The sequence below is a fragment of the Nestor notabilis genome, unplaced genomic scaffold (genome assembly GCF_000696875.1).
Source record: "Nestor notabilis isolate BGI_N333 unplaced genomic scaffold, ASM69687v1 scaffold10937, whole genome shotgun sequence".
Lineage (NCBI taxonomy): Eukaryota > Metazoa > Chordata > Aves > Psittaciformes > Psittacidae > Nestor > Nestor notabilis.
In genome coordinates this window covers 28,172-43,160 of record NW_009936349.1, presented here as the reverse complement: position 1 = coordinate 43,160, position 14,989 = coordinate 28,172, and the positions used below count along the sequence as shown (strand labels likewise).

At 48.0% G+C, this 14,989-nt stretch overlaps 1 protein-coding gene across 1 annotated transcript in view; it reads right to left on the bottom strand.

Moving 5' to 3' along the window:
* The window catches only part of LOC104408648 (collagen alpha-2(XI) chain-like), a gene marked incomplete at both ends in the record, with an annotated part of 53,599 nt that extends 39,655 nt beyond the window's left edge, over positions 1-13,944 (bottom strand). The window contains 4 exons of the mRNA XM_010018306.1: positions 11,335-11,478; positions 12,166-12,361; positions 12,901-13,059; positions 13,797-13,944. Coding sequence (XP_010016608.1) covers positions 11,335-11,478; positions 12,166-12,361; positions 12,901-13,059; positions 13,797-13,944 — 647 coding nt within the window. The remainder of the gene's footprint in view (positions 1-11,334; positions 11,479-12,165; positions 12,362-12,900; positions 13,060-13,796) is intronic.
* Between the last annotated feature and the right edge of the window lie 1,045 nt (positions 13,945-14,989).

The window sequence follows — 14,989 nt, the reverse complement described above, 5'->3', positions numbered from 1 at the left end:
TGGCAGGGGGTTGGAGCTGGAGGAGTTTTAAGGTCCCTTCCAGCACAAACCAGGCTGGGATTCTATGACAATCACCAACTCCTTCTGGAACATCACATCTTCCCAGCAGAACATCCTGTGGTTTAGTTTAAGCCATTCACAGATGTTAGAAAACAACCAAGGAACGAGCATCCACACAGCCCTGGAGCCATGTTCTCCTCTAACCCTACAGCCTTTCTCCTGGATGTAATATCCAAATCACAAGGAAACCACAGACATCAGCTCACCAATCCCTCAGGCATGGCTTTTTCAACCCCAAAGTTGCAGGAGTAGGGCCTGGAGCCATGTAGCATGTGAGGAAGGCGAGGACAGAGCTGCCAGGCATCAGCTTCACCCACTGCAAGGTCACATTTGCAGTCCCCTGGAGCAGCTCAGGCTCTCAGGAGGACAAGACAGGATCCTTCAGTGCTTTCCCATCACACACATAGTCAGGTATATGCCTTCCCTCTCTTTGCACTTGGGTCCAAGGCAAAGCAAGGCTGTGAAACCTGAGTTGAGGAAAGGCAGAAACCTGCCCTTGCTACAACAGGCTTTCTCCCTCTTGTAGCCCCTTAGCACAGCAGCATAACCATTTCGTTTCTTTTCCTTTGCTACACAGCACTACCACTGTCAGGGAGAGGGACTCCAAGGGGTTAATGACAGTCGGTACTAAAAGCAGGCACCTCACCCAGGCTGGCCCCCACCTCACCACACATCACCCAGCGCCCTGGATCAAATTAGTCTTCCCAGATAGATCAGAAACAGTGGATTCAATTACACGAGGGTAAAACCTCCTTCAGTGTAACATATAAGCCAGATTTCAAATCCATTTAAGAGCCCCCCTGTCATTAGCTTCAACTAATGTGATTTGTGGTCCTGTTTCTGTTTAAGCTGCGAGCTGGTGGTGGTCAGTAAAGAGCTGTAACACAAACTCTAAACCAGCATTCCTTTTTCCCCCCCTAAACTAACACCATTAAAAGTAACCCCTAACTTATTTTACAAAGTCCTTTTAGGCAAGAAATCAGAGAGCAGCAGCAAAAGCATTCTGGTCAAAACTTGACTCCATCATTTGCATGTCTTAAAATCAGTTGTTAATCGTGAGCAACCACATTCCCTGCAAGGTTATCTTCCCACAGAGCATGAGAGGAGCCAAAGGGGACCCAAAGGTACCTGCAGGCAGCTAGGTCACCCACTTTGGCCCACCCTCAGCAAGGAGACCCACATCCACCTCAGGATTGAGCTGCAGAGCATGAGGCAGACCTGGAGACTCTGTAGATCATCAGTTGAGGTGTTCTTGGCCCTGCTATAACCCCCTCAATAGACACACAAAGCTGATGCTCCGCCATAGTTCCACCACTATTCACCTTCCCTGTGGCTTGTCCAGGAGGAGTTTCTGGGTAGTCCAAAGAGCTTGTTGCTCCTATTAACTCACTGTAATTTGCAGCCACCAGTTCACATTCCTCCCTGAACAGCAGTCCACAGCTTGCATCATCTGTTAGCAAATCACAGCAAAACCGGGGCAGCTCCATACTACACACTCCAACATCTGCCCACCAAATACATTTAGCATTATTTGTAAGCCTCCAGCAGCTGGGAGCCTGGAGACGAGCATCTGAAGTGTGAAAGGGGCTGAAAACTCACCTTGGAGGGGAGGCACAGGGAGTTAATTTACCCTCCCATCCTCCTCCTGGCACAAAGGATGCTTGGAGGTGAGGACCAGGCGATAGATGCTCCTCCTGCACCACACACAGCAGTTAAGCCCTCTGCAATCCCAGCTGCATGCTTCAGTTTTGGGTTTGGCACATAAGAAAACCAACAAGAAAAGAGAGCTGCTGGGGCAGGGACTTGGCCTATTTGTCAGCTTCAACTGAAACAGCATTAAAATTTGACTCATCAGCTTTGGATTTTACTGTTTCTAGTCCGTTTTGTAGGATGACCTCTTCAGCCAAAGGAAATTTCTTGTTTTTCGACTTTGTAACCAACCTTTTCATTCACAGACCAACAGCAATGAAGGACTTTAAGAAAGGGCTTTTCAATGTGGAAGTGAAGAGGTTTCCTTTGAGGTGGAACAAAAATCAGGCTGCTGTGACCTGGGTGCCAGGATCTGCTGCAGGCTCCCATGCCGAGCCACCCGAAGATGCAGGGAACACCACAAGAGGCATTTTCTCCTTTCCTTTGATTAGGTACTAATGTCTTCTGGGGGAAATAGGGGCCTTTCCTTTCCAAGCTCCACCTTGAGACCATGGACATCAAAACCATCTCCCAATCTAAACCCCCAAGTGAGTGCTCACCAGGACCTGGGGTTGCAGGCTTCACGTCAGCCCCTCTCTCACCTGGAGCTTCCTTCTAACCAAGGCCTTTGCTAATAATTAACAGCAAGTCAAGGAAAGAAAAGAGCCCAACAGCAGCAGAAAAGGCAGGATTTTGGCACTGAATCAAAGCAGGGAGCAGGGGGAAGGAGCAGAGGGCAGGTGCAGCTCTAGGTTTTCCAACTGCAGGGATTCACCAGTTTCACAAAGGAAAGGATGGACAAGCTCAAGGCACGAGCTGCTACAGCAAGGGGAAAAGCCTTGCTGGGTGATTTCACATTCCCTGCTCACACTCAGAACAGGTCAAACAGAGCCAGCCACATGCACCCATTCCTAGAAGGAGCACCAAGGCACAGTATCCAGGCGGTTACTGCTCCAGGAGCATCCCAGGGGAGCAGTGACCTGCCTGATCTCCAGGGCTCCCAACCAGGAGGTGCTGCTTGGCTTTCCAGGACATTGTCTCATCTGCAGCACTGGCTGCTGCCATGGAGACTGGGCTCAGGGTTCCAGGGCTGCCACATGAATGCCTGTAGCAAGAAAGCTCTTAAAATCAATGGGCTGTACACAGAATCTTTTCTTTTAGTGTTATTTTTTGCTGGTAAACTGCTTAAAAAACAACCACCTGATGCCTAAAGACACCTTGAAAGTCCCAGGCAAAGGGGCTACAAAAGGGTGCCATCAAACCCACCAGGCATCTCTCAGGAAACCAGAGGGAAAGTTGAAGGTTTCTAAACACCATCTCTTCACCCCATAAGCAGCAGTAGACATCCTCATCACTGTTCCCCCTGAGATGCTGACGTGCTTGTGGCTGAAGGCACAATAAAATGGGGTCCCTAATGCAAACCCAGCCTGCCCTGACATCACTATTCATCCTGCAGGTCAGGCCTTCAGCCCAGTCCAGCCTCATGAAGCTGGAAGGAGGCTTTGCTCAAGGTTTGGAGCCTGCATCCATGCAGGTGCTCATGAGCATCACTGTGGTTCAGCTGTGATGGTGTGACCAGGACTCAGCCCCACAGAGTAAGCCCTGCTGCAAAGGGCTCCTACAGGTCTGAGGACCCCCTGCGGGGGAACCTCAGCAGCTCTGCTCGTTGTTTATACACCCCAGACAAGCTCCTAAGAAGGGGACGTATGCCAGCAGATAGGGAACCACCTATATGCAAGACATCAGCACCTCTCTGCTCCATAGGGTGTTGTAAAGGCTTCATGGTTAAGCCCATGAACATTACCAGCCAGAAATAATTTGACAGGGTAAATGTCACGCAGGACAGCAGCTCCCTCAAAGGGAACAAGGGGAATATTTGCTCTCTGTGCAGCAGTCCCTGGAGAGGACATAAAGACATGGCAGCGGTTTATGAGGTGAAGTAAGAATATAAGGGTTTTTTCTTCCAAAAGATAAATTGTGAATTCATGTGGTTTTGACATTACAATCTTGTTGCTTTGGGGCTTTGTTTTTATTAAAGAGACACTCGAAATATACCTTTAATGGTGGGGAAAGAAGCTAAAAATCGAAGTACTTCAGCTTTCCAACCTGAGCTGTATTTCTCCCTCCAACCAATTTTGATCCAAAGTGATAATTCCCTTAAAACATATTTTGCAACCACAGAATTGAAAAGTTTCAGCTGTGGCCACTTGGAAGAGAACTTGGTGCCTCATTCTATATATCCTGAAGAGGAGCATTAATGGTATCAGTACCACTCTAGTCCATGGGGCATTGCAGAGGCTGCTTGATAAAGCCCATGAAGCCCGAAAATTGTCACCAGGTGCCCAGATGTTACTAACCACAACCTGTGAAGCACTGCAGGGGCAGAAGCTGAAGCATTCAGGTATTTAATAGGTGAAGCCAGCACAGAACAGATCCATAGGCCACACAGCAGCCAGGAAATGCCAAGTCCAGCCCTGGCAGCCTGCACTAACATGGAATTGAATTCCTACACGTTGTGGACAAGCAGTTTTTAATTCAGCTTCAGCATCTGGCATGGGAAAGGTCTGTAGTGGAAACTCCCATCTAGTGAGCTCAGGGAAATGGGTCTCTAAGCTAAACTGGTCTCTTAGGCACAAGGATTCGTGACTGAAATACGCTGGTTCTGTGTAAACAGAACAAAAAGCCAAGATCAATAGCATAGATGCTTACTCCTTTAAGTAAGCCAAATTTAGAGAAGAACCAGCTGAGAAAGACAAACTAGGAATTGCTTTCAACAGCTCAGGAGTTGTCCAAAGGCATGAGAGTGGAGGCAGAAGGATGGGGGTTGAAACCCCCCTGAAATCAGTTATGGGAATGAGCACAAATTGAAAGCAGCCATTAAGGATGACGAAACAGAAGGAAAAAGGAATTAGCACGTGCTAAAAGCATTGCAGAGTCTATGATCTGCAGAAAATCAACTTGGACAAGGAAAATAAAGACAGAAGTGTTGCAGCACAGGGTCTTCATCATAGTCCCCTGCCATGTGGAAGTGTCCAAACCACCCTCAGCAGCGTGGGAAGCCAAATCTCTGCCCATGTTTCAGACAATCCAGATGACATAAAAATGCTTCCCATTCCAGCAGTGACAAGGAGGAGGGGTTTCTCAATCCCCTCCTGATAATTCAAGCAGAGCAGCATTAAAATAGCAGGCTCTCCTAAAGACGAGCATTGATTTTTTCCAGTTTGGCTCAGAAAGCTGGGGGTGCTCCAGGGGACTGGGAAAAGGCTTTCTGTTGTGCCAATACAAGGAAGAAAAAGAAGGCAAACAGGAGGCCTCGAGTAATTACAGACCTCTTCCCTCACATAGAGCCCAAGCTAAATAACAGATCAACTGATATGGGGCTCATTAATAGAGAAACCACAGATAATGTAATTAATGCCATGGCTTTGTGAAGAGCTGCTGTGTAACTAACTTGGTATCTTGCCTGGGGAGATTATGACTGTTTTGCTGAGAAAGATAACAGTGCTGATGTAATGATCCTGGACTTCTGTAAGGCTTTTCTGTTAGTAGAGATTGATACCAGGGTCCAAAGCCTCAGCTGATTTCCTAAATGGTGAACAGGTTAGAACCCAGCTTGGACCACATGTGTCTACAGGAGCCCAGACAACCAGCATAACACGCTGCCTTAGTTTTCAGCTAGGTCAGATGAGTGAACTTGTATTTCAAAGCTTAGGGTCTTCTCTCAGCAAACATATTTTTGTTAATAGAAACCTCTTCTACTCCACAGACAAAGGTAAGAGGTGATTTATAAGTCTAAGATCAGAGAAAGACAATTTAAACTACTTTTTCCAGCACATTCTAGCATCAAGCCCCTGGAAGATGGTCATGAGGAAGCTGAAAATCAAGGCTGGACTCCTTGCTAAGCAAGCTGCACTGATTAGAGGAATAATCGCCAGGAAACCCTATGGGCTGTGTTCAGCAGTAGATCAGGTCATTATTATACCTTTGGATCTGCAGCATCCACAGCAGGAGCGTATGGAAGAGAAGCCTCTTCTGGTGCTTCCTCATTGCTTTGCACCAGCCCCTGCTTCCTTAGAAGGGTGCACAGGGCTGCAGCCCTCAGCTGAGGCATCACTGTCCTCTCCATTTGCTTTGGGCCAGACGTGCAGGCTCTTGTATGCAGGGAACATCTGCTCCATCAGAACTGGAGTAGCTCAGCACAGTGACCCCCAAATCACTGCTCTGTGTGAGCGGGGGCAGAAAATCTTGCTCACAAGTTTCAGGTTGGACACAGTGGCTTGCAGCAACCTGCTCTAGTGGAAGGTGTCCCTGCCCATGGAAGGGGGTTGGGACTGGATAAGCTTTAAGGTCCCTCCAACCCAAACCAGTCTGGGATTCTCTGGTATATCACACCCAGGTGCTAGATTAGGGAAGCAAATATTCTGTAAGCAAATAATAATAAACAAGATAAATGATTTCTTTTTGGAGAAGATGCCTCAGCAGTGCCCTGTTTTCACAGGGGGGTGTTTGGGGCTCCCTGGTATCCTACCCAGTCAATCAAACTGAAGTAACCCAAAAGCCTGAACCTCCCTGCAAGCTCCACACCCAGGGGCCACAATCAGACTGGAAAGACTCTGCAGGACCCCCCATATTCCCTGCCGTGCTCTCAAAGAGCACAAGTGCCTTTCCTCCAACAGCTTTTTCAAAAGCAAAAAGCAGAGCAAAACCCATTCTGGCCCTCAGGCAGAGAGCAGCCCTGCTGGCGTTGCACCCAGGAGATGTGGCTGCCCCAAGCACACAGCCATGAGCCTGCAGAAGGACATGAACACTGGTGGGAAGTGCAGTGCCCCATGAAGCTGCTCACACAGGAGCAGAGAAGCTGTGGATCAAGCAAAGCCTTTGCTGCAATACTCCTGGCATGAGGCAAGCCATAAGTCAGCAAGGGCACAAAACCTGAACCCAGGCAGAAGGTCAGATCATAAAGGGTTGCAGAGCAGCTGTAACTCTCACTGGAGGATGCATCAGGACTCGACTGGATGGAATAGCACTTTATTGCTTTGACCTGGGGTGGTGGTTAAACACTGCAGTTCACACCAACACATTCCATCACATTTATCACACAGTGGATTTGAGGTGAAATAAATTATCCACAGACACCTTATCCTACCTGAGAAACTGGCTTCAGAGGTCTTCAGATGGCTGAGATACACAGACACAGGCTTCGAACTGCTCTGATTTGAAGGAAGGATGCTCTGGTACTTCAGCATTAAGCAAAGGTGCTAATAAGAAATGAGCAACTACACCACCATTTGCTGCTTTCAAAAATTAGCTGTAAAATGGACCTTCCTCCTAAAGTTGAAGTAGAGCCAAGATTTCTTTTGCCATAAAATATCCCAAGCTTTTTTCCTCTCTTCTTTGCATACGAATTCTCTTAATCATGAAAAGCACCACATTGTGGTTTGCTTTTTTCAACTGGAATGTTTCTTGGTATGATCAAAAGCTAACAAGAAAGTCCTGTCAAGTAAGATCTTTTACTCTGTACATTTGAGATATTAAAACCTCAACAAAAGAGGTTTTAGTTAAAACTCAGACTTGACGACAAAAAAAACTCACTAGAAATATTTTGTTTTGAAATCCAAGCTCATTTGCTCTATGTTCTCTGCTGGCACCAAACATTGCCTGACCCAGCAGAAATACATGCTCCTGAATCGTGCCACACAGGAGTCTCCTGCTAAGCACGTGCAAGCCCAGAAGCAGAGACAAGCACGTTCCCAGCACACTTCTGGTTCATTTGGCCTCCTGCTCCCTGGAAGTGTTTCTGAAAAATTACTTGCCAGTTGCTCCCTGGCTGCTGGTTTACACAAGCCATAAAGCTGGAACAGCAGTAACAACCTTGACCCATGATTTCCTACAGTTTCAAGACTGGTTTGTGGTGGAAGGGACCTTAAAGCTCCTCCAGCTCCAACCCCTGCCACGGGCAGGGACACCTTCCACTAGAGCACGTTGCTCCAAGCCCCTGTGTCCAACCTGGCCTTGAACACTGCCAGGGATGGGGCAGCCACAGCTTCTCTGGGCACCCTGTGCCAGCGCCTCAGCACCCTCCCAGGGAAGAGCTTCTGCCTCAGAGCTCATCTCAATCTCCCCTCTGGCAGGTTAAAGCCATTCCCCTTGTCCTATCCGTCCAGGCCCTTGTCCAAAGTCCCTCTCCACGTTTCTTGTCACCCCTTTAGGTATTAGAAGGCTGAATCTCAGAAGTAGTTTGAACTGTCCAAATAATGAAACTTGTGAATTTTTTTCTCATTGGAACCCCGTGGGATTTGAGCTTTATTTGACTTTTGGTTGAATGGCTTTAGGATCCCAGTTTCAGTTGCTTTGGAAAAAGCCATTCAGTGTAGGAATCAGCTCAGCCCTCCTGCTCATGCTTAGTACAGGCAGACGAAGAGAAGAAAAAAGGCTGGAGAAGGGGTTCAATACCATTCCTATCTCATCTCAAGCATTACTCATAAATTACAATCTTCCCCTCAAAATAACAAATTCACAAAAGGAATAGACTGCAATTCAGGTATAATTTAGGCTGCCAGTAACAGCCAACTAATCTAGTGCCTTCATCCACTTCTATCTTCCCCCACCACCATCCTAGCCTTCCATAATTATTTAGTTCTAATCAGCAATGAAGGAATTCCCCAATACACTGATTCATGAACAAAGGCATGGAAAGTGTAACTCCAAAGCATAGCTCCAGAGTGCCCCTGCAGCAGAGCTGATCTGCTCTTCATTACTGTCACACTGCAACACATTAGCAGCGCATTTCTTCATAAATTCACATGCCAAAGATCCTGAGGCCTCTCTGGTGCTGATTAAGTGCTTGAAAAACAAACTTGTCCCAAATCCAGAATATCCTTAGTCTTCCCCTGTAGACCTATGAATTTCACCACTTTTCTTATTAGGGCAGCATCTCACTAATTCACAGCAGTCGCTGGGATAAGTGCTTGGATGGGGGAGCACATCCTAAACGGGATCCGTCAGGATTTGACGACTAATTGCAGGGAAGAGATCACCTTCCAGACATGCTCAGAGGGGTGATTTTCCCGTCTCGGTTCATTATCACCATCACAAATCCAGCCCACAAGCAGCCTCATCAGCACACAAGCAGCACTCTCATCTGCACTGCTGCAACCCTTGTGTCATGCTCCAGACCTGGAACAGCGTGTGAACTCTGCTGCACAAGGCCACTCGGCCATATGTGAGGCACCAGTTGCACAAAGCAGTAATAAGATGTAGCCAGACAGTTTAAGCCAGGAGTGAGAGCAGAGACTATCCCCAAACAGTTAAAGCAATGCCTGGGAGGGTGAGGGGAACACAGACGGGAGTGTTCTGCTCGCACACACACAGATCTCATTTTACATTTGCTGGCAGCTTTCCCCCTCGGGATGTCTGTTTGCAAGAACTTGAACAACAAACCTTGGCTAGAGATCCCAAATAAAGCAGAAACATAAAGGATGTGCAGCGTGCTTCACTCGGAGCAAGCACTTACCCACCCCCCCCAGCGCACACAGAATCACAACCACCTTTTCCCACTGCAGAGCTTGAGCCTTTTCCACCCCAACCACAGTAAGCAGCAGCAGCAAGTCGTCCCCAGGCAAGACATCCCACCACACACGTGGGCAGAAGCCACAGTCATCAGCCTCCTGCTTTTTCCTGTACCATGCAGAGACCTGTCAACCTCACTGTTCCCTTCTTTCCGAGCAATTCCAGCCAGGCTCACAGGAACATCCTGTGCATACAGTGGCCTCATCCATTTCATCACTTTCCTCAAGCCACAACTCTTGGGCTCAGTGTAACTGCTCAGGAAGGTCACCTAAGCACTTACCTTGGCCTCCATCTCCAAGACATGTCAAGTTACACTCAAACCATTAGAGAGAGACATTGCAAGAGAAATAAGTAGGTGCCTTGATGGGTTTTTTTGGGCTTTTTACCCAGTTGGTTGCTGAAGCAACTCATTTATCCAGCAGAAGTTATGGTGGTGAGACACAGTGGGACATGGAGAGGGGTGTTCCCTGCACATACCCCCTGGAGCAGTGCGGAAGAGTCATACCTGAGCAGGTGAGTCCTGGATTTCATTGGTTTCTTTTGGCACCTAGACAGTTGGAGAGAGGAAGAGAAGCATCACTGCCCAAGGACCTGCTCTTACTTCAGCTGTGCTTCTTGTTGGCTCCAGAACTGAAATGCTCACTGCCTCCAATGGCACAGGAAACATCCAGAAGATGCACACTGGGAACCAGGCATTCATAATAACATGAGGGAATAAGTTTTGATTAAAGCTCTCAAGTCTCTGGGTGTTTTTTGAAGTTTCTTTTGGTTTAAAGCCCATCAGTCCTGAGCAGGATCAAGGGATGGGAACATTCCTGTGGGTTCCCACTTGCAGTCAATTCAATGATGCTTCAAAACCCAAAGCTTTCTCCTTGCTGAGTAAGCCCCTGGAGACATTCAGGTGAGTGCTCCAGGCCTACAGAGTGCAGGATAATACAGAGCAGGTTAAGAGGAGTCCATCACCTTGCAGGCTTAGAGAACACATCTCTTAGCTTTTAAATCATAGAATCAGGCATTTATAGCTCCAGGGAGTGAATCCAGCTTATCTTGGACCTACAGCCAGTACATGAGGGCTGTCAGCATGTGAAATGCTGGGGATCATTTTGGGAATGCCCATGGGCTACACTTCCTAGGAACTCTGACACACCGATCTTCCTTAGACCAGAAAGCTCTGCTAGCTAGCTGTGCTAGCAATAGGATCCCAGAGGAAGGTCAGGACCGAGATCGAGCAGATGCCCTATCCCACACCCAGTTCCCTCCCCTGACACTGCCCTTTCCCATCAGCAATCCCAGCTTCTCACTAGACCACCAGAAAAGTGTATTACACATGGAAGGTTCATGCCAAATGCTGACATTAGGCACGTCCCTCTTTAGCAAGCCTTTTCTAGGTAACTACAAGCCCTTCTAGATACCCAGCCTAGAGAGATGAGGCGTGTCCCTGAGCCAGCTCCAGCTGCTGAGGTGATCTGAGCTTTTGGGCACACAGATATCTCTGGAAAATTGCTGAAAGTCAGAATAGGAGTAAAATCCACAAAACCTCAATTTTCCGGCATTGCTGGCAAACAGGAGATAGCCTTTGACTCACCAAAGGGTTCAAATTTGCTGGGATAGAGCAAGAACTTCAAAGCCATGTACAACTCCCAAGTAAAGCCTTCATCCCCTCCCAAAAGCGAAGTTCCAGCTGCAGCATTACTCAACAGATACTCACAGCTTCCCTGTGCTAAACACATGAGCACATCCAGTCGTACACACCCCCAGGCTTCCTTTGGCTCAGAAACTCTCCTTTTAACTCATTCGCCTGTTGCACCAAGCCCATCTATGACTTGAAGGGAGGGTTTGGATGGTGAATGAGGAAACACCCGATGAGCTGGCCACCATCACCTCCTTGCATCTCAACTCAAAGTGGAGACCCAAGGGTTTCCAGGCTGTATTAACATCCTAGGTTAGTCCTTTCATTTGAACTGTGCTACACCGAAGAGGAGCAAACCCCAGCTTTGCAGCTGCCTTCAGTCCTACCTTCGGCCAGGCTGCTGGAAGCTCCCATGGGGAACCAGAGCGATTGATGTTGAAGGAGGACACGCACGTTGGGTTGTAGCTGTGGCAGTGCTCAGCGGCGGCTGCTGGGTCTCCCATCACAAAGGTCAGTTGCTGCAGAGCACCCTGAGGAAGAAGACACACAGAAACCATAGTTTACCCATGGTTCCTCCAGAGAAGGATGGTCTGGGAGGCTGTCTCTAGCTTCTCATAACCAGGGACTTCTTTAAAGGATAGTTTAGGCAATTAACATTCACTCCTTTTCTTCCTTGAAGAAGAGCTTGATACAAGGGCTGAAAGCATCTTCTTCAGGCTGAACAACCCCAACTCTTGGATATCAACACAAAGCCACAATTATGGCCTTTGAGTTTATCAGGCATTTTAATACAACCATCTACTCTGAACTGCTGGGAATCCTTTACCTGTAAAGTGCTCAGAGCAGGGACTTCACCTTCAATATATTCATGAGACAAGTTCCTCACCAACTTCCTTGCATGCTGACTGCATAGATGACTTCTGTACCTGGTACAAGTCATTGTCGACAAGGGAGGATAAGTGTAAGCCTGTAACCTGTAACCTAGAGGTCTCTCTTGCTGACCTGACTGCTGACACTTGTGTTGCCCTGACCCCAAAATCAATCACTTTGCACAATTCAAAGCCTTTGCAAAGCTCATCCTTCCCAATGAAAATAAATGGTGTGTTAAGGAAGACAAAGCAATGGATTCCTTCAGAGCGGAGCTGTAACCCCACTTGATGCAGCTAGAGCAGACTATGTCCTCCAATACAGCCCTGCCAAGCCTGTCAAGCTCTCACCTTAAAGGGGATCTCGAAGGACTCAATCAGGCCTCCAACGATGATAAGCCCCTCAGTGTTCACTCCCATCCCAAAATAGTTGGACCAGCTCACTCTGTCCACCAGCCGACAGTCCACGTGCAACTCCAGCCTCTCCAAGGAGATGCTTAGAGCAACCTGGTGCCAGTGCCCATCGCCAAGGAATGAAACTGGGAATCTGCAAGTCCCGGAGTGGGAAGGGAAGAGACACAACATGAAACTTGGGTCCCACGCCTTCTGCAGGACATGGCTTCACCCTTAACACCTCCCAGGGTTCTATCCTTAGTGCAGATGCAAAGGACAGAACTAGAGAAATCAAGTCTACCTATTGTGACAAGTAAGCACTATCACTTCTTTTCCAGCACGAGGATGCTATTTCTCTCCAATGGATTTGGGCATGTCAACAGCCAGTTGAGGAGTCTGGGAAATTATTGGTATTTGGGTCTCTCCCCACTTGATTTATCCCTTGAATCTTTCTGTTCTTTACTTTGTTTGCCAGATCTACGTTGTTTTGACAGTACAGTTAGGCAGGGACTACCTATGCTGTCACACCACTAGGTCTGAGGGGCTATCACCCATGAGGGGACATGACCTTGATTCAGCTGAGGTGGGGTCAGAGCAGCATCCAGAGCACAGAGTGGTAAACCTTAACTCTGGCCTTGGGAGTAGTAAAGGAAGCATGAAAAGGCAGAAAAAGCCACCTGAGCTAGAACTTACTCATAGTGCCTCCTCCTTGTGGTGACAAAGACCAAGGCGTACGGGTTGATCCTGATCTGGAAGAGCACGTGGCTCCGATGGCTGAGGATGGTCACCAGGCTGGTGTCCTCTTTCAGTGAGTACCTGAGCTTCATCAGCACGCTCAGCTCATCTGCAAACCTAGCAGAAAGAAGCAACACATTGTGCAGTATCTGCTGTGTCACCATGAACTACCTTTGAAGGACAAAAACCCTGAGTCACAGCACGAATGAACTCAATGAGAACAAATTAAAAGCAAAAAACCGATCATTCAGGTTATAGGGTCAGAGACTCAAAAAGCAGCAGCCAGACCAAAATCAGCGCTGTCCATCTCTCAGGTGCAATCTCAGCACATGTCTAAGTGGCTGTGCATGACTTTCCATGGGACTCCTGCTCTGCCCATGGCTGAGACTGGATAGTGATCCAGTTGCAAGCAGCTCTTCCACGCTGCCTTCTCTCACCATGGCCAGTGTCCTTGTCCTAAGCAAGCTACAACCCTACATCAAGAACAGCAAAGGTTTGACCTGGTCTATGCCTCCACAGACCACTACCTTGGTATCAAGCAATGCTCATAGAGATGGCTGTGCTGACCCTCTTGTTCTCTCCAGTTATGTGCTGAAGCAGAGAAATCTTCCAATGGGAACACCAAGAAAAAATATTCCTGGAAATGGTCAGTCAATGGTGTGCCAATGTCTTCCCTGCATACAACCAAGAAAGATGGAAGACAGGGAAGAAGCACTGGGCTCATAAGAGCTCAAAGTGGATGCGTTATCTTTGTGTCACGGAATGGGGCCTTAAAGCAACCACTCAGACCAAGATGAATGCATGAGATGACTCTGAACACCACCCCCGAACTCCATCCCCTGAAGGCAGCCTACCTGTCCCCAAATGCCTCTCTCATGGGGATGTTGAGGGTAGCATACTGCCCGATCTCCAGGATGCTGCAGTTGGCTTCATCGTGGACAAAGGAGACATTGCTGAGGTCCTGTGCATGGGAAGTGATTTTGTCCAGCAAGTTCACTTCATCTGTATGGAGGGAGAGAAAAAGAGAGATGCTCAGTAGCTGAGATATCTTCCCCACAGGGCTCTGCTCTGATAGGCAACAGACAAAACCCCCAGGAAGAACAGAATGCAATTTGAAGAAACTAAAATAATCCACAAACTCAGTAAACCTGGACCAAAACAAACATCCAGGTAACCCCAGAAGCACCCAGGTGATATTTCTGATACAGAACATGTGTTTCAAGGCTAGTGTCCCACGGACATGAAGGGCCATTCCTATCCCAGCAGCAGTGCTTTTATGTACCACCAGTACCTGTATGCCCACACAGTTGGGATGCTCAGGACTGTAAAGCAGAGCCTGAGACACAAATGTCCTAAAACACAAGTCCTGGATCAGCTGGGTACACAAAATCCTGTTCAGTCCTTTCTAAGGTTCCTGGTTGAAGTTTGCCCAATTTCAATGAAGAATTGGACCAATGAATGGGGTGAAGTTACTCTGTCCCTCACTGAGAGGAGTGTCCCAATCAGGTTTGAAGATCCATCAGGAGCCATGCATCACGCAACACCCCTTTCCCATCAGGTGAAAGACCGCATTTCAGAACTGTGCTGTGAACATGCAAGACAGTTTGGATCGGGTGAGAACCCCTGGTCTGGGCTATTTGGCAGCACCATCACTTCAGTCTCCTTAGGAGCTTTTAATTCCCTTGGTGAACAGAGACTATGCCTTTCCAAGTTCATTCATCAACTACAGAATCCTTCAGCTACAGAAACACCTGAACAAAAAACTGTTTAAACCCACAAGGTTTCTTGTTCCCCTCTGTTAGCAAGAAAACTTGCAGCCATCTGGCTCCACGCAGATACACCATTCCTATCTTTGAGACATCTACAACCAGGTCCCTCCTTTCTTGTCAGCCCTTTATGCTACTGGGTAGTGCAGTAATACCCTGCCAGGGATGGGGGTGAGGAACAGACCTAGGGCAGCATCCCATGTGCCCAGCCTTGCAGGAGGGGCCTGGATCACTCCAGACCCACAGCCCCTTTACTGGGAGGGCCTGGACAATCCCACTTG